The 18908-nt window shown below is 55.8% G+C and overlaps 1 protein-coding gene across 2 annotated transcripts in view; it reads left to right on the top strand.

The window, feature by feature from the left end:
• Positions 1 to 635: 635 nt before the first annotated feature.
• Positions 636 to 18908, top strand: part of SUSD4 (sushi domain containing 4) — a 75165-nt gene continuing 56892 nt past the window's right edge. For both annotated transcript variants that reach the window (XM_080650888.1, XM_080650887.1), the window contains exons 1-2: positions 636 to 864; positions 1467 to 1652. In XM_080650888.1, the coding sequence (XP_080507014.1) occupies positions 1502 to 1652 (151 nt within the window). In that variant the 5' untranslated portion in view covers positions 636 to 864; positions 1467 to 1501. The remainder of the gene's footprint in view (positions 865 to 1466; positions 1653 to 18908) is intronic.

The raw sequence follows: 18908 nt of genomic DNA on the forward strand, positions 1-18908 counted from the left end.
GCGTTCCCAGGACAGGCAGGACGCCTGCTGTTCGCCAAAAGGTCAAACAGCTAAGGAGCCGGGGAGGGGGATCCAGGGCGCGCGCAGAACCTTGGCGTTGGGAAGGGGAGGGACATACGGACCACGACGCTGGAAAATAAGAGACTGTAGCAATCGGCCCCTCCCCGCCCCTCCAAGTTAACCCTGTGGGTGGTGAGGGTCAGGGCGTGGGGACCGCCGGCCGCGCACTCCCGTCCCACGGTCTGGCGCCACCTCCGTGGCAGCAGCCTACATTGGAGCGCTTTCCCGCGCTGCCCGTTGCTAGGGGCCCTAGACACCGCGTGGAGGCCGCAGCGGGCTCCCGGCTCCGCTCAGCCCGGGCGGGGGCCGCCGTCCAGCTCAGGGAAGGGGCGCCCCGGCCCCGCGCGCGGGTGCGAGAGCGTCTCCGGCACTCGGCGCCCGGACAGGTGCAGGCGCGCGGGCTTCCCATTGGTCGGGGAGGCGGCGGCGGGCCCCTTCCCACTCCCGCCAGCGCCGGTCCCCTTCCCTCGCGGCCGCCGCGCGCCTCCGCTCCGCCCAGGACCCCTCCCTCCTTCCGCGCCGCCGCCGCCGCGCTCGCGAGCGCAGGTGGCGGGCGCGCGGGCGCCTCCTCGGGGGCGCGCGGCCCGGCGTCGGTCCTCCCCCACCACCCGCACCCAGCGGCTCCGGGAGCCCGGGGAGGGCGAGCGCGGGCGGGGGGAGCCCGAGCCCGGCGCCGCGGCCGCCGAGGCTTCCGTCTCTCCGGCTCGCGCAGCGGCGGCAGCAGAGGTCGCGCACAGATGCGGGTGCGACTGGCGGGGGGAGGAGGCGGAGGAGGGAAGGAAGCTGCCTGCATGAGACCCACAGGTAAGACCCGGAGCCCCGAGGGGGCTCTGCGTCCCGGGGAGGCGCGCGCAGGCCTGGGAAGGGGAGTTGGTGCCTGGTTCTGCCCGCACCCCCGAGCCCAGGGAAGGAATTTTGGACAGCGCAGAGCAATCTCTGTGGGGACCGGGCAATAGACCTATCCCCATCCTGGGGAAAACCAGACAAGTATCGTGGGGGACCCGGTGCCACACGGTGAGATTCCTGAGAGTGACCTGCCTAGGCTCAGGGAAAAGTGGGTTTTCAGCCCCGACACGCTGGAAGGCTGGAGACTTTCCTGTCATGGTCACAGCCGCGGGATCCCGGGGACGGCGCCGGGCCAACGTGCGCTCCCCCGCCTCCCTCCCCTCCTCCACCCTCCCGCACGCGTACATCCCGCGGCGGCTGTACTCAGTGTACCCGCGTTGGGGGGAGCGGGAAGGGGGGGTTGATTGCGCTCTGGGAAAGGGGGCGGGGGAGGACCGGGGTTGGAGCCGGGGAAGCCGACCCCTCCCCCATTCCCCGGGTCCCACCGCGGAGGAGCGGAAGTGTGGCCCCCGCCGAGCCCAGGCAGCGGGGGGTATAGTCCTGTGCGTTCCTGGTTGCAGACTCTTGCAAGCCGGATGCCCTGTGTGGATGAAAGATGTATTATGGAATGAACCCGAGCCATGGAGATGGATTTCTAGAGCAGCAGCAGCAGCAGCAGCAGCAGCCTCAGTCCCCCCAGAGACTCTTGGCCGTGATCCTGTGGTTCCAGTTGGCCCTGTGCTTCGGCCCTGCACAGCTCACGGGTGGTGAGTGACTCCCTCTGGCTGCGGCCAGAGGGCCCAGGACGGCAGGGAGGGGGAGCCAGCCCCGCCACTCCCCCTGCTCCCTACATCCAGACTTCTGGGTACCCAGAACCTGAGGAGCCCCTGTGTCACAGCCTAAGAACACCCTTTTTCAAAACCCCTGGAGTTCCCCCCCAAATTCTTCTGGAGCCCCGCACAGCTTCACACACCCACATTCCATCTGGAGCTTTCCATCAGCTGCCCAGCAGCCGGACTTCTGGTTTCTCTCTAAAGGAAAGACAATAAGGCTGACCTATTATTGACCTATTATTCTCATTTTTTTTTTGGGGGGGGAGAGAGAGAGAGAGAGAGAGAGGGAGAGAATTTCTGGATAACGGATGCTGACCCTTGTCTATGACCTCTGCAGACACAGGTCAGGTTTCGGCTGCGAGAACCCCTTTTGTGAATGTGAAGGGTCCGAGAACATGGCCAGATTGGCTGCAGCCAGGTTTGCCTGAGACTTAACTTTCTCCTTCCTTGGGAGGTGGCGTGTCTGGCTTGTCTGTGCGTGTCGGGGTGGGGAGGGGGTGCAGAGGTGTTCTTCACATGTGTTTCTGGAGGGTTGCTTGGCTTCTTCAGGCCTGATTTACAGGAAGTGGAAGTTGGCTGAGGTAAAGGTGGTGGCTCGGACTCGGTAGGCGGACTCCATAATCGGTTCTGGGGCCTGCCTTCGGGTTGTGGTGGAGGGAGCGAGATGGAGGTCCCGTCCGGATTTCAGAGCCTAAGAATCTCTCTGCCCCCGTGGCTCCTCGCTGTCCATCACTGCTGTCCATTCCAGGCTTTCCATGAGAGCTCGCGGCGGTGTTCAGCTGAGAAGGACAGAGAACCGTGTTGCAGAGCCGAGATACCGTTAATAAACAAAGTATAATCGGTGGAAAACCGGGAATCGATCGATACTACAGAAACCATCTTAGTGCTTTAAACTATTGCTGTTTTGGAGAATTCCAAGGTGAAGATGGAAAAAAATATGAATGAAAAGGTAGCAAAGGTGGGGGAGGGGAATGAGCTGGACTTGAACGCAGAGGCATTGCTAACGGAGGCCTCCTCCTTAGAGATCTGAGATGCTCAGGCTGTAAGGGAACTTCCTGTGACGCACCTGTCCGTCAGCGAGAAGACACTGGCTTGGGATGGAGGCCCTGTTTTGGTTTTTGGTTTCATTGTTTTAGGCAGAGGCAATTTTTTTGGTGCTCTTAGTTGTGAAGAAATACTAGAGGCCCGGTGCAGGAATTTATGCACAGGTGGGGTCCCTTGGCCTGGCCAGTAATTGGGGCTGATGGGTGGGGGGAGGTTGGCTGTGGGAGCACATTCACCACCAGGGGGCAGCTCCTGCGTTGAGTGTCTGCCCCCAGTGGTCAGTGCACGTCATAGCGACTGGTCGTTCGGTTGTTCGGTCACTTAGGCTTTTATATATATAGATCTCTGAGACGGGTGTCCTCTTCACGGAGGGCGGAGTCAAACGTGGTGCCAAGGCAGCACCTGTGTGGCCTGCCTGGGCTCTGGTCAGAGCCTCTGTCGGGCCCCGGATATTCTTGGCTGTGCCTCTCAGGAGAGCAGCACCTGTGTGGCCTGCCTGGGCTCTGGTCAGAGCCTCTGTCGGGCCCCGGATATTCTTGGCTGTGCCTCTCAGGAGAGCAGAACTAGGTGGGAAGGACGTCATTGGGTAGGGATGGCTCATCCCTTCCCCCTTCTCTCCTCTGGCCTTCCGTCTCGCTCTCATCCCCTCCAACCAGGTCCCCAGGATTTCCTATCCTCTCGGTCCTTCCCTCCGGGTAGATGACAGATGCATCAGGGTTCATCTGGGTACGTTTTGAGGGTTGTTACTGGTGTGAGGCTCTGCCACTGGCTCGGGCATCTCGGATCTCAGTGCCCAGCACGGCCCCCTCGGCCTCCCACAAGCCACCGTCCAGTTGTAGAGCACGTCTTTCCTGCCTCTCTTCCGGGGGGAGATGTCACACAACAAGACCCAGGGCCTCGAAGAAGGCGCCAGGCAACCCTTCCTCCCAGCGCCTTCAGGAAGGGTTGCCTGTGACTCTGTGTCAGACATCTCCTTGTTCACTCCTACCGTTTCACCTTGAACTCCTTCAGGCCACACTGTGGTTTCTGGAAGAACATGGATTATTTCAGAATTCGTCAGTGAATCAACCGTTTCGGTGGGGGAGGGCGGTGGGAAAGTGCGATGGAGTCCACCATTCAGAGATGTCTCTCTTGGGAAAGAAACCCACCTGGGGGCCTCCAGGGTGGCAGTCACAGGGAACCCACCGCAGTTCTAGACCCGCGCTTCTAAAATTTGAATGTGCGCATGAAGCAACCTGAGGTGCTACTGGAAGGCAGGTTCTGGGTCAGTTGCTCTGGGGTGGGGCCTGAGCGTCTGCACTTCCAACCAGCTCACAGGCCATGTCCTTGCTCCTGGGCCAAGGACCACACTTTGACCAGCGATGCTTTATTTTATTTTAAATACTAGAGGCTCGTTGCACGATATTCATGCAAGAATAGGCCTTCCTTCCCCTGGCTTTGCTCCCGGGCCGCCCAGGAGCCGCCAAGTCCTCGCTCCCGGCCGGAGCACCGCTCCTGTAGCTCCCTCTGTCCCCCACTCCCCCTCATAGCAGGCGTCCCACCCCGCCCGGCCGCTCCGCGCCTGCATATGCAAAATAACCCACCATCTTTGTTGGGTTAATTTGCATACTCACTCCTGATTGGCTGTGGGCGTAGCGGAGGTACGGTCAATTTACATGTTTGTCTATTGTTAGGTAAGATATTTTTATTGATTTCTGAAAGGAAGGGAGAGGGACAGACAGAAACATCAATGATGAGAGAGACTCATTGATCGGCTGCCTCCTGCACGCCCCCTACTGGGGATCGAGCCCGCAACTCAGGCATGTGCCCTTGACCGGAATCGAACCTGTGACCCTTCAGTCCACAGGCCAGTGCTCTATCCACTGAGCCAAACCACCTAGGGCGACCAGGGATGCTTTAGACGAAGGCATTCCTTCAGTAAGTCGGCCTGCTCTAGACTCTCACCATCACTCTCAGCGACCCAGATGCGGATGGCCTGTGAGGGACAGGTCTCCCCCAGTATCTGACCTCCGGGTGATACTCAGCGCTGAACGTCAGCCTTCAGAGAACGCTTTTATTTTATCTACAGAAAGGTGCATATTTAATAGACACTGTTCTGGAATGTGTGGATTTTCATTTTTGATTGCTTTCAGTGGAAAAGGGACCACAACAATAGCAAGATGTAATAGTCTTAGCTGGGAGAAAAAGCACGCGCCCAAATCAAGTCTGACAGAAAAAGGCTGAACTGGCAAGGGAGAAATTGAGAAAATGATTAGAAAAAGAAAAGGGGGAAAAAAGAACTCGATCAAAACCGAAATGCTTTGTCCCTGAATCCCGAGTCCATTCAATTCTTCGAGTCGGAGGAGGGCTTTCACGAGCCTGAATTGGCCTGAGGTGACGTTGGGGTGTCTCTTTCCAGTTAGTCTTTTGTGAATGGGGAGAAGGGGCCCCCATGTGGGGCCGCGAAGACCAAATACCCTGAGAGGACTAACACTGGGTTGACAAGGAGACACAGGTCCCTGATGATCCCAGAATCTGGCGGGGCATGGCCGTGGCTAGCTTCTCTCTTCCTCCATCCCGTCACGCTGCCAGAGGGGATATAGGGGCAGAGAGGCGTTGAGGGCCGCCTGGAATGGTCCACGTCGGAGTCGAGGAAGAGAGCTAAGAGTTTGCTCTAGCAATCAGTCCTTGAAGGCAGGCTCACTAGCACATCCATAAATTATCAGGAACCCAGGCCAAGCTCTGCTCCTTAACAGCCTTGGGGCTTTGAAAATCTCAGTTTTCTCATCCACTCAACAAGGACAATGCCGCCTAATTTACAGGGTGGGTAGAGGGATGGAAATTATGTGGATGCCCCATGAATGTGGATAGAAGTAGTGAGGAGGGGCTAACACAGCTTACTCATCTGGCCTTGCTCATCCATTCAATACATATGGAGTGCGTAGCCCCACCCTGCTCCAAGCACAGTTGCATGTAATGTTCTTTTTACCTATAAGAGCCTTCCTTTACTCTTTATTTTTTGTCCAATGAACAGACTTCTCTTTAAGACCCAATACAAATGCCCTGATCTGTTTCCTGTTTCCCTGGTCCCTGACTTCTCCCTTACCTGGCCGCCCGCCCCCCGCCCAGCCCCCTCTTCCCGCACTAGGCATAATCCTCCTTCCTAGTGTCTCATCCACTGGACCCCAAGCCCACGGAAGGCCAGAACCTGGACTCCACTCATTATTCATGAGAGTTGATGGTCTGAGCCTAAGATGCTAAGTTTTAGGGAAGAATTTGCCTCAATATTTCCTCTTCTTTAAGCAAAAGAATCCTGTGCTCTAGCCAGTTTGGCTCAGTGGATAGAGCATCAGCCTGTGGATTGAAAGGTCCCGGGTTCGATCCCAGTCAAGGGCATGTACCTAGGTGGCAGGCTCGATCCCTGGCCCTGGTCTGGGCTTGTAAAGGAGGCAACCAATCCATGTGTGTCTCTCACACTGATGTTTTTCTCTGTCTCTCCCTCTCCCTCTCCCTTCCACTCTCTCTTAAAAAAAAAAAAAAAAATCAATGGAAAAATATCCTCGGGTGAGGATTAACGAAAACAAACAAACAAACAAATAAATAGAAAAAGAACCCTGTGCCACTCTAAGACAGCAATTACCCACTCAAGAAGAAGAAAAAAAAAATAGAAATAATTGAGTTGCTCACCAACTAGAATTAAAAGTGCATTTTAAAATAGCTTTTTAATTGAGAGGATTGTAATTGCTTTATTAATCTTACACAAGGTAAACCCGGGACATCAGAGACGTAAAACAAATTCATTCTCGACGTTGTTTGGAACTGGCAGTGAACTTGGGAGCACGTGGTGGATGAGCCGATAGCACCCCCCTCCCCCAGGAGGGCGGGGGCTGGGGGCAGACACAGGTGTGAACCTGAGGAACGAATGCCTCGTCTCCACATTTATTCTTAGAGGCGAGAGGAATTGCAGAGCTCGGTAAACTTGATCAATGCTCATTCTCATTTCATCATTATCCCATTAAATTGAGCTCTTCAAGAGAGGATGAGTAAGTTGGGTTTTTTTGGGGGGGAAACGAAGGTTTGACCTGGCCGGCTCATGTTGCTGTTTGAAAATGGTGACTTTCATCTCCTGGAATTACCAGCGTGGGCGCCAAGCTGCACACCGCGAGGGCCACTGGTGTGCTATATTCCCTTCTCTCGGTGTAGCAAAATCCAAAAGAGACCTTATTTCTTCGGCCTGATTGCATTTATCAAAGGTAGAGGTGATTGAATCGGGTGAGCCAGCAAGAGAGAGGTTCTTTTAAGAAAGAAATGAGATCTGTTCTTGCAGTGGGTTCTGGAAAATCTGTGCGAGCACCGTGTTGCTACTGATCCAGCCGGTTTCCAAATTCAGAATCTCAGCCCGTAGAGAAGCCTTAAAACTCCCCTGAACACTTAACCTCAGAGGGTTCTGATTCTCTCCAGGCGAGAAACAATGGGCCTGCTTGCTCGGTGGAAATTGGAGGGGGTTAGAGCCGTGGTCGGCAAACTGCGGCTCGCGAGCCACATGCGGCTCTTTGGCCCCTGGAGTGTGGCTCTTCCACAAAATACCACGGCCTGGGCGAGTCTATTTTGAAGAAGTGGCGTTAGAAGAAGTGTAAGTTTAAAACATGTGGCTCTCCAAAGAAATTTCCATCGTTGTCCTGTTGCTATTTGGCTCTGTGGACTCATGAGTTTGCCGACCGCTGAGAGGATTAAGCTTCTGAGAGATTCCCAGTGACTCTACTAGACTGCTTCTGTTCACTGAGCCTCCGTGTTAGAACCTCATCCGCGGGTGCATTGTCACAGCTTCTTCTGGGGGACAGATGTGCAAATGTGAGCTGTGGCATGCACTCGCTGGCTGATGGGGGCCACCTCCAAGTTTAAGTCAAAACGGGGATAGAATGATGTAGAAGCTGGTGGTTTCTCTGGCGGAGAGCAATCCGGCTCAGAATCGCCACGGGGCCTTTGAAGGGCTTGCCCAGATTCCCCCCTTTGTTTTCTTTCTGTGCCCTTTCCGTCTGCACCGTTGTTTCCTGGATGGGAGGTGCTCACGTACTTGTCATAATGACGTAGAGGAGGCTACAGGTTAGCTTCCGGAGGCAAAGAGCTGGAGAGGAATAACAACGTAGGAAGCACACGTGGCCACGTGCTGCTGTCCCCAGCCGGCTAGGTGACAGTAACCTAACGTCTGCCTCGGTGTTATCATCGCTCTCTGTGAAATGGGAATAATAGGGGCGCCACCTGCCTCGTGGTGGTTGTGGGGATCAAACGCATCAATAGGGGAAGTGTAGTTATGTGAGGTACCGACGTCACCGCCCAGACGGGGAGTGAATGCTTGCCATTTTCACAGTGCCAGGGCGCCAGGAGCTTCCATTGCCCCGAAGGGATGTAACCTGACCAAGGCATGGTAATGCCCGGTGGTGCAGACCGAGAGGGAGATGTGGTATTGAAATCCTTAGGTGGTCAGGGATCCCGGGTCCCTGTAGACCCATAGCGCTCTCCATCATGATACAGTATAGCGGAGATTTATCTCCGAGACTCTGGGGATGGGGGTGGTGCGGGGGAAAGGCTTAGCAAAGGGGATGGCATTTGAGCTACGTCTTGAGCAATAACGTGATTTCCCAGGCCGAGCAGGTGCTTGATCCCGGGAGAGAGGGTCGCACAGGCCGAGGCTGCGGATGAGAAAGACTCTGCACCGGGGGACAGGACTAGCTCAGGGCGACCTTCTCGAAGGGCAACGAGTTTGAGAAGAGACGGGACTGACTACAGCGCGGAGCCTATACCATAGCCTGCAGGGGCCTGGCAGGATCGGATCTTCGCTTCAGAAGAGAAATTTTTAGCAATGTGGACATGGAGGCGAGACGGAACTCTTTGCTGTGCATCTACCCGTGACTAGGTGGAGGATGAAACGGAGTTCCTGCCCGTGGGGAACTCATATTCCAGTGGGGGCTGGTGGGGACACTCTTGCCTCGGCCCAGGAGGGGACACGATGAGGCTGTCACTAGGGAGGGAGAGATGCATGTGAACAAGAGGCCAGACAGTCGGCAGGATGTGGGGGTGCAGGAATGGCCGTTCCCGGAGCCCCGGCTGTGGTCATTGGGGAGGGAGGTGAATGGGTTCATTTAAAAAAAATAAATATTTCTTTATTGATTTCAGAGAGGAAGGGAAAGGGAGAGAGATGAAAACATCAATGATGAGAGAGAATCATTGATCGGCTGCCTCCTGCACGCCCCCTACTGGGGATTGAGCCTGCAACCCGGGCATGTGCCCTTGGCCAGAATCGAACCTGGGACCCTTCAGTCCCCAGGCCAATGCTCTATCCAAACTGGCTAGGGCCATGGTCGGCAAACTCATGAGTCAACAGAGCCAAATACCAACAGCACAACGATTGAAATTTCTTTGGAGAGCCAAATGTTTTAAACTTAAACTTCTTCTAACACCACTTCTTCAAAATAGACTCGCCCAGGCCGTGGTATTTTGTGGAAGAGCCACACTCCAGGGGCCAAAGAGCCGCATGAGGCTTGCAAGTCACAGTTTCCCGACCACGGGGCTAGGGCATAATGGGTTCATTTTGGATGGGGACACTTGGCTGCCTGCAGGGCATCTATTGGGGCACCATCTGTCCACCAGGCAGTTGAAAACTCGCTTCGGTGCTGGGGGGAGCGCTGAGCGCTGGAGACATAGATTTGTGTGTCATGTACGCGGAGAGGGGTGCTGGGGCTGTGGGTGGGGCTGGGCCTTCCCAGGAAGAGGGGCCAGCCAGCCGAGAAGAGGGCTTGAGGGTGAAGCCCAGGAAGCGTGCACATTTAAGCATCAAGAGAAGCCAGGAAGGCCCTAGCCGGTCTGGCTCAGTGGATAGAACATCGGCCTGCAGACCAAAGGGTCCCGGGTTCGATTCCGGTCAAGGGCACGTACCTCTGTTGCAAGCTCCTCCCTGGCCCGGGCCCTGGTTGGGGCTCGTGCAGGAGGCAACCCATCGATGTGTCTCTCTCACATCGATGTTTCTCTCTGTCTTTCCCTCTCTCTTCCACTCTCCCTAAAAATCAATGGAAAAATACCCTTGGGTGAGGATTTAGAGAGAGAGAGAGAGAGAGAGAACGAGGCCAGGAAGGAGGAGGAGCCACTGTGCTGATAATCAGTATGGGGGAAAACAACAACAGCAGACCTTCATTCTGACTGTCCATTGCCCATTCTGATTGGGGGCACGAAATTCATTTTACGTTATCATGGGGGTGGGGTAAGCACTGTGAGTTCTGGGTGCCCACACCTACTGGACGGGAAGGAGAGTAGGGCCGGGAAGGGGAGGACTTCCCTCCAGCCTTCCCACAGCTTCCGGTGACTGGCGTTCAACAGGGTCACCGGATGGTCATGGAGGCTCCGGGTGGCTCCCTTCCGGGGATGCGAGCAGAGGGGACCCTGTGCACGAATGTAATGACGGTGGCCGGGGGACTTCCACGCTGTCGCCCCTTCCGTACCCCTGTGTGCTGGGACGTCTTAGGTGCCCAGTACCTCCCAGGCGTGTCCTTCCCCCACAGTCCTTTGCAGCCCTGCCCTCCAGACCTCCAAGGACTCACCTTCTTGGCTGTCAGTTCATCTTCAAAGGTGCCATTGTCAGGGAGTGATCCCTCGGTCCCCCTGTCCCCCTGTGACCAGCTCTGCCACTCTGCAGCGAGCCCCTCCACCTCTCCATGCTTTGCTTCCTTCATCTGGAAATCAGGAGGAACGGGGCTGCCGTTGGCACCTCCCAGGGGGCCGGCTGTGCCGATGGAGGAGGCAGGGCCAGGGGAGGCGTCTTACAGATCCAGGTCAGCTGTGATTGCGTCTGCAGGGGCACGCCACTGCGCCTCGGGCCACTGTGCCTTCCGAATGGGCAGGGAGGGTCGGGGTGCTGGGCACAGCCTGTAAACGCCCCCCACGTGCAGGTCCCGACCCCGTGGGAGCTCATTGTGGGTGACACCATGTCAGGCAGCCCTAGGGGGCTCTTCTGCGGCAAAATGAGTTGTGCAACCTGTGCGCCGTCCCTGCTGCTGGCGCGCCTGGAGGTGGAGAAGGTCCTTGTGCGCGGAGAGGAACTTCCCACTAGCTGTAGGCCCCAGCCCAGCGGGTCCCTTTTGTGGGCTCACAGAAGCCTCTGGAAAAAGCAACCGAACGTGTGAGGCAGGCGAGTGATTCATTTCAGGTGCTTCAGAGGCCCACGAGGGAGGAGGCGCCCGTGTCCCTGTCTGCCCCCCCCCCCCCCCCCCCCCGCTTCCCTGCTGACATCGGCGCTGCTGGGAGCCTCAGGGCAGGCGGGCCGGCGGGATGAATGGGGCGCTGCTGCATTTAGGTCTAGAGCAGGGGTCCTCAACCTTCCCAATGCCGCGGCCCTGTAATACAGTTCCTCGTGTGGTGGTCACCCCCAACCGTAACATTATTTCCGTGGCTACTTCATAACTGTCATTTTGCTACTGTTATGAATCGTAATGTAAATACCTGTGTTTTCCGATGGTCTTAGGCGACCCCTGACAGCGGTTCTCAACCTGTGGGTCGCGACCCCTTTCACAGGGGTCGCCTAAGACCATCGGAAAACACAGATATTTGCATTACGATTCATAACCGCAGCAAAATTACTGTTATGAAGTAGCCACGGAAATAATGTTACGGTTGGGGGTCACCACCACACGAGGAACTGTATTACAGGGCCGCGGCATTGGGAAGGTCGAGGACCCCTGCTCTAGAGAATCACTAGGCGCTTTGTCCACGTGGAATGCCTCTCTCACCCCCAGCTGCTGGCTGTCTCATTCTTGAGAGTCTTGTCCTCGCTCTGCAGGTGGGGTGCCGTGTTGGGGTGCCTGTGGGCTGGAGATCTCGGGGTTCCTAGTCTTTCGCGGGGATGCCTGGGAGTCTTCAGTCTGCGTGGCAGCCTCAGAGCCCTTCAGGAAAGCTAGCTGCCTGTCAGCCGGCCCGGGGCACCTCCCGGCGGCCTCTTTTGGACCCTGACTGTCTTCAGTTCTTGGCCACGTGTGGGCTCCAGGGATGCCAGGGTCTGCATTGGGAAGGAGTCGTTAAAATCAGACCTGATTACAGGCTTTGAATGAACAGAAGAGGGCCTTGTGTAGATTTAGGAGGTAGCGGGGTGTGACCCCCTCCCCATCCCCCCCCCCCCCCCCCCCCGCCGAGAGAGGGGCTCTGCGGAGCGGCTGCCCCTGCAGATTTCATTTACATGGTAATGAGTGCACAGAGCTTCTGCCCTACCTCGTTCCGGAGGAAGGAGGGTCCGTTCTTTGGGGGCTCCCCAAACACACCCGAGGATCTAAAAATGGGGGGTGACCCTGCCCCGTCTCTGCAGGAGTCGCCTTTGTGCCTCGGGTGGGTCACGGCCACGTCCAAGGGCAGATTCCCGGGAGTCTGTGGCTGCCACGCTGTGCAAGTTGTTCTCTCTCAGCTTCCTCCTCGCACTGTGGTTACCAGGGCCTTTCGTCAAAAGCAGAGCCGGTGGCGGGTCCCTCCTCCCCTCCGCGGGGTGAGGCCCGTGTGCGGCTCACCTCCTCCGTGCCTTGGTCTTCTAAGAGTTGGCATTCCCTCCAGGCCCCGCGGAGCTGAGGCTGCTGCTAAATTGGGTCATGCGCTCGGTGCTGAGGCAGACGCTCCCTTCCCCGGAAACGCAAGGGCTGGTCCCAGGCCCATTTCTCCCCGGGCCCTCGATTGGCATGGAAACTCCGCTTTTTCACGGCCGTTCCTGGGCTCAGACGGACACACACAGTGGCTCTCAAGTTGAAGAGCAAGGTGGCCTCCCAGGCACGAAGAGTCCAGAAGATGCTGCTCTCAGGATGGCCGGTGGACCTGGCAGACACGTCGTCGGGGGCAACATTCGCGTCAGCCCCTCCCCCCCCCCCAGCCTTTTGGTTTGCGTTGCCCTCGGGTGCTGGGCCGGTTCCTCCGGGGGGCCTCACGCAGCGCTTCCCGGGCCTGGACTCCCCGCGTCCCCTTTCCGCCTTCACAGAGCCGTCCTGTCCCTAAGGAGACAGCCGACATCTCACGTCTACTCTTTCTGCGACCTCGTGGGTGGTCCCGGGCCCCTAGCTCTGAGGATTCTCGGAACACAGGAAAACGGACAGTTGGGCTGGGGAGGACGATGGAGAGAGCCTGGTCCAGGGGGTGATGGGAGCCCCTTAGCGCCCTCATAGGGTTAGAGAGGGGACTGCGGGGCCTGGCCTAGCAAGCCCCCCAGAGCCCCCACCTGCTTTCCCCTGAGTGTGCACCTGCTTTCCATGCGGAGCCTCCTCTCACCGACCTGTGGGAACCCCGCACCCGAGAGAGCAGGAAACCCCTGCAGCTCGGTAGTGTGGCCCCTGAGAACAAGTCTGTCTTAATCTGTCTCTGCCTCAGTCTGCTCGTCTGTACAATGGGCATATGCCCTCACCACAGAACTGTTGAGAAGGTTCCATAGGTGCATATGTGGGAGGCACACAGAACAGTGTCTGGCACGGCGTGAGGTTTGAGTACGTGTGGACTGTCAGGGTCCTCATGATCTTCATCATTATGATTTTGTGTCATTTTTACTTCTGGAAGCTCCTGGACGCTGGGGTCCACAGCTGTTTCATCTTTTCTTTCGTTTTTTTTTTTCTTGTGTGTGTTTTTCTCACCTGACCATGCTGTGTGCGTCCTACAGACTCAGGAAACATGTGTCTGCTGACGAACACACGTGCAGAGGACGGAGATGTCAGGAAGCCTAGCATCAGGTCTCCCCCGTGGGTGGGAGCCCCCCGAGGGCGGGCACCAGGCTGTCCCCTGCGACCTCGGAGCTCAGCCAGACATAGCGAGTCCCAGGCCACACCCACACCCAGGGCGGGGGGCACGGGCTCTGCAGCCAGGTCGGGCAGCCAGACCGGCTACTCAGCGAACAGGATATTGTTGAGTTGAACAGATGTTGTTGTGTTGAACGCTTGGTGATGGCTAGCCTCTCTCTCCCCTCTCGCTTCTGACATCCGGGTCGGGTGGCAACAACAGCTGCATAAATGGCAGCAAGGACAGTGGGAGGGTTCTGCCTTGAACTTTGCCCTTTCCTCCATGACTGACAGCACCTGAGGGGTCTGAGTTCTCACCGCTCTGACCTGATGGGGTTCAAACATGCTTTGAGCTCCTGTGATGAGAAAGTGAGCCGGACTTTCAGCCTCTTATCTTCCACTAGAGGCCTGGTGCACGAATTCATGCACAGGTGGCATCCGGTGGGCCCACCCCAATGGGGGCCGATCGGGCTGGGCTGGCAGGGGGGGGAGGGGCTGTGGGAGGCCAGCCGGCCCCGCCCCCGATGGGGGGGGTGATAGGGGATGGGGCCGGCTGGGGGGAGGAGCCGCAGGCCTATTGGGGGTGGGATCAGTGGAGGGGCTGGGAGAGGTTGGCCAGCTGACCCTGCCCCTAATCGAACGGTTGGCTGGCTGGCTGGCTGCAGTGGGTGTCATAGCAACCGGTCGTTCCAGTCATTATGGCGTTCCGGTCGCTGGCTTTTTATACATACACTAGAGGCGTGGTGCACGAAATTCGTGCACGGAGGTGGGGTGTGTGTGTCCCTCAGCCCAGCCTGCACCCTCTCCAATCTGGGACCACTCAAGGGATGTCCAACTGCTCGGATAGGCCTGATCCCACCGCCTAACCGGGCAGTCGGACATCCCTCTCACAATCCAGGACTGCTGGCACCCAACTGCTCGCCTGCCTGATTGCCCCTAACCGCTTCTGCCTGTCAGCCTGATCACCCCCTAACCACTCCCCCACCAGCCTGATTGATGCCTAACTGCTCCCCTGCAGGCCTGGTTGCCCCCAACTGCCCTCCCCTGCAGGCCTGGTTCCCCCCAACTGCCCTCCTCTACCGGCCCAGTCACCCCTAACTGCCCTCCCCTGCTGGCCCGATTGCCCCTAACTGCCCTCCCCTGCAGGCCTGATCACCCCCAACTGCCCTCCCCTGCAGGCCTGATCACCCCCAAATACTCTCCCCTGCTGGCCATCTTGTGGCGGCCATCTTTGACCACATGGGGGCGGCCATATTGTGTGTTGGAGTGATGGTCAATTTGCATATCACCTCTTTATTAGCTAGGATAGATTATCCACGCTTATGCTTCCTCAGCAGGAATGTATTAAGCACATACTTTGTGCAAGCCTTGTATGAGGTAGGTACTAAGCCTGGAAATAGGAGTCCGCTATCGCCCCCGCCCTCAAGGAGCTCGGGTCTACGTGTTGATATGTGTTATCAATGCCCTGGTGCTGCCATAACAAAGTACCATAGATCAGTGACTTAAACAACAGAAATGCATTTGCTCAGAGTTCTGGAGGCTGGAGGTCCAAGACCAAGGTGCCAGCAGGGCTGGTTTCTGCAGATGGCCGCCCTCCAGCTGTGTCCTCACGTGATCCTTCCTTGCCATGTGTGTGTGTGTGTGTGTGTGTGTGTGTGTGTGTGTGTCTGTGTGTGTGTGTGTGTGTGTGTGTGTGTAGGGAGAAAGAGGAAGGAGAGGGAGCACGCTGGTGTTTCTTTTTATAAGGACACAGTCATGTGGACTTAGGACCCCACCTTTACGACTTTATTTAACCTTAATTACCTCCTTATAGATCCTATGCCCAAATACCCAGTCACAGCAGGGGTGAGGGCTTTGACATATGACTATTGGGGGACACGAATCAGTCCTTAGCGGATTCTAAAGGAAGGTAAATGTTCATTCTGATGAAAAGATACGATGAGGACCCGGAGCTCTTAGCCTCGCCAGGGGAAATCAGGGAGGGCTGCCAGGAGGAGGCAAGAGCAGAGCTGAGTTCTGAAGGCAGAGGGGCACTTAGGGGAAGAAGGGGAAAAAGAAGCAATATGAGCAAAGTTGTAGACACATGAATTTGCCTGTGTGTGAGGGTGGAGAACACCCTGGGGATTTTGCAAGGCATTCACTTACCTATTCGTGCCTTTTATTAAGGTTTCCTAAGGTTTGCTGTACACAGACTAACACATTGACCCTGCTGGCGGGGTCCAGAGGCCATCCGGAAGCTCAAATTTGCAGTTTCCCCAATACAGGGCCATCATGTTTGCTCTAACCTAATCAACCTACAGCTAGACACTCCCATGATTCAATTATAGCTGCTGGCCACTAAAAAATCAATCGCAAGTGGCTCCCCGGGCCACCCGTGGGCCCACCCGGGGTTTAGGTCAGGTAAATATTGGGTTATTACATGCAGTTTGTCTGCAGGAAAGTGACTGGTTAATATCTAGGGTAAAGGAGGTTATATCCGCTTGTATTTTTAAGTCATTTCGACTTTCTCTTTTATGGGGGCGATGTCTTCCCTCCTAGTCAAAACATTCCCTTTGTTCACTTTTTTCTTCTCCTGATATTTTAAGTTGAAACTAGCCCGTGTCCAGGTTTGGTTGTGGTTCCACTCTCAGGCGCTTGTGTTATGAGAGCGACAGCCCTTTTCATTAAAGAGGGGGCCCCGGCAGAGAAGCCAGTGGCCAAGGCAGCTGGGGCCAAGCCCTGTTTGCCTGCCACCTCTGCCCCCCACATTCTAGGAGTTCTTAGCCTTGTGCCGTGGGCCAGCTTCCGGGGGTCTGCGAGCCGCCCCATCCCCACCCTTGGACATGGGTGCAGACTCGTGTATGCACTTGTCTGAAGAGGGTCTGCAGCTTTCACCAGCTTCTCAGATGGGTTCCTTACCCCAAAAAGGGTTTAAAAAAAAAAAAGACCCACCGGCTCAGAACCAACTGCTGAGAGGGAGGCTGGGGCTGAGCTACTTACTGCCTGAGATCCTGCAGAGAAGGAAACTGCTTTCAAGGGCTTGGGGAATTATTTTTCCTATTTCTGATCGCCTTTCTCTCGAGGTTTTGGGCTTAAACAAGCTGTGGGCTGAGGTTCAAAGGGAAAGAGGGAATAAAGAAGAAAAGCAGCCCTGGCTGGTGTTGCTCAGTGGTTAGAGCACCGCCCCATGAACTGAAGGGTCTCAGGTTCCATTTCCGGTCAAAGGCACGTACCTGGGTTGCAGGTGTGTTCCCTCAGAGGCAAACCAATAGATGTGTCTCTGTCACATCGACATTTCTCTCTCTGTCTCTCTTCTTCTCTCTCCCCGCCCCCCCCCCCCTCTCTAAAAAGCAATGGAGACAAATATACTTGGCCCTGACCAGTTTGGCTCAGTGGATAGAGCATCGGCCTGCGGACTGAAAGGTCCCAGGTTTGATTCCAGTCAAGGGCATGTACCTGGGTTGCGGGCACATCCCCAGTAGGAGGTGTACAGGAGGCAGCTGATCGATGTTTCTCTCTCATCGATGTTTCTGTCTATCCCTCTCCCTTCCTCTCTGTAAAGAAAATGAATAAAATATATTAAAAAAAATACTTGGGTGAAGACAATAAAAAGGAAGGAGAAAACGAACAGCAGACAGACGACAAATTCATCTGGACGGAGGGAACGGCCCTTTAACTTAACCCTTTACCCTCCCTGGCTGTTGTAAAAAAAAAATGAGAGAAAAATTAAAAAAAAAATTAGAGAAAAAAAAATGCTGCTATTGAGTGGGTTCTGTATAAATATTAAAAAAAAAAATAGATACAGAAGAGGTAGGATGATCACTTATTCAGCACGCACTTATTGAGCCTTCATTGTGTGCAAGGCACTGGGCCAGGTGGGCCGGGGGAGTCAGAGATGAGTGACAGGCAGGACTCCAAATCCTATGCTATTACCGAAAAATATGTGTGGAAGATGTCCATCTTTATTTCCCCCTCCCCCGGAAATGTGGGTAGAACGAGACATATTCTACTAACCATGCAGACATGATGGTTTTGTGTCAGTTTCGTCTGAAAGTCCCCATGCTGTTATGACATATTGAGACATTTGGGCTTTATAACTGTGACTAGTGGCCTGGTGCATGAAATTCACGTATTGGGGGGGGGGTGTTCCTTAGCCTGGCCTTTACCCTCTCCAATCTGGGACCCCTTGGGAGGTGTCCGACTGCTGTGGGATCAGGCCTAAACCGGCAGTTGGACATCCCTCTCGCAATCCGGGACCGCTGGCTCCTAACCGCTCACCTGCCTGCCTGCCTGATCGCCCCTAACCACTCTGCCTGCCGGCTTGATCGCCCCCAACTGCCCCCCTTCTGGCCTGATCACCCCTAAATGCCCCCTCCCTTGCCAGCCTGATCGCCCCCAACTGCCCTCCCCTGCTGGCCTGATCTACCCCTAACTGCCTCTGCCTTGGCCCCGCCACCATGGCTTTGTCCGGAAGGATGTCTAGTCTAATTAGCATATTACCCTTTTATTAGTATAGATGCGCCACTGATTCCAGTGGTCCACGCTGATGGCTTTAGTGCACATGGGAAAAGTTTTTTGTTTCGGTGTATTTTATTTCATTTTTTCCATAATGAACATTAGAAACATAATAGATTACCCTGTTGTTCAGACCTCTGGATGCAGCCTGGGCTCGGGGTGAGTGGAATCAGGCTGTCTTCAGTGCCGGGTGGGAAGGAAGACCTGGGGGAGAGGGTGCGTTGGGGGTTTCCCCGCTGGTGAGTGGCAGAGCTGAGACTGGAACCCCTTCTCCCTGGCTGGGCTTTTCTGTAACATCGCCACCCTTCGGACATCTGGGGACTGGAACACCGGGACGCAGGTTTCGGGGGTTATTTGGATTAAATGAGATAATACATGGGGGGGGGGAAGCATTTACAACCAGGTCTGGCCCAGAACACAGCTTCAATGAATGCCAGCCCTTGTCCCTTCTATTATTCCTTCCCTCCTGTGGATCTTGTTCTCCATAAAGGCATTTACCCCTTCTCTAATTGGTCCTTTCCCCCTCTGTGTCTTGGGCAATGTTTTTCATGTGCCTATGAGCTGCAAAGCCCTTCTTTTAATTTTAATTAACATCAGTGATGAGAGAGGATCATGGATGGGCTGCCTCCTGCACGCCCCCTACTGGGGATCAAGCCCGCAACGGGGCATGTGCCCCGACGGGGAATCGAACCATGACCTCCTGGTTCATAGGTGGATGCTCTGCCACGGAGCCAGCCTGCTGGGCCAGGTACTGTTTACATCCTCATTTTCAGGCAAGCAAACAACAACGGAGAGAGACTAAAGGGCAAACTCAATGCCCTGGAATGAGGAGGTGATGGGGTGCGGTCTCAAGCCCTCTGGCCCTGGAGCCCGGCCCTCCACCACTCCT

This window comes from Plecotus auritus (assembly GCF_963455305.1).
Source record: "Plecotus auritus genome assembly, chromosome: 14".
Lineage (NCBI taxonomy): Eukaryota > Metazoa > Chordata > Mammalia > Chiroptera > Vespertilionidae > Plecotus > Plecotus auritus.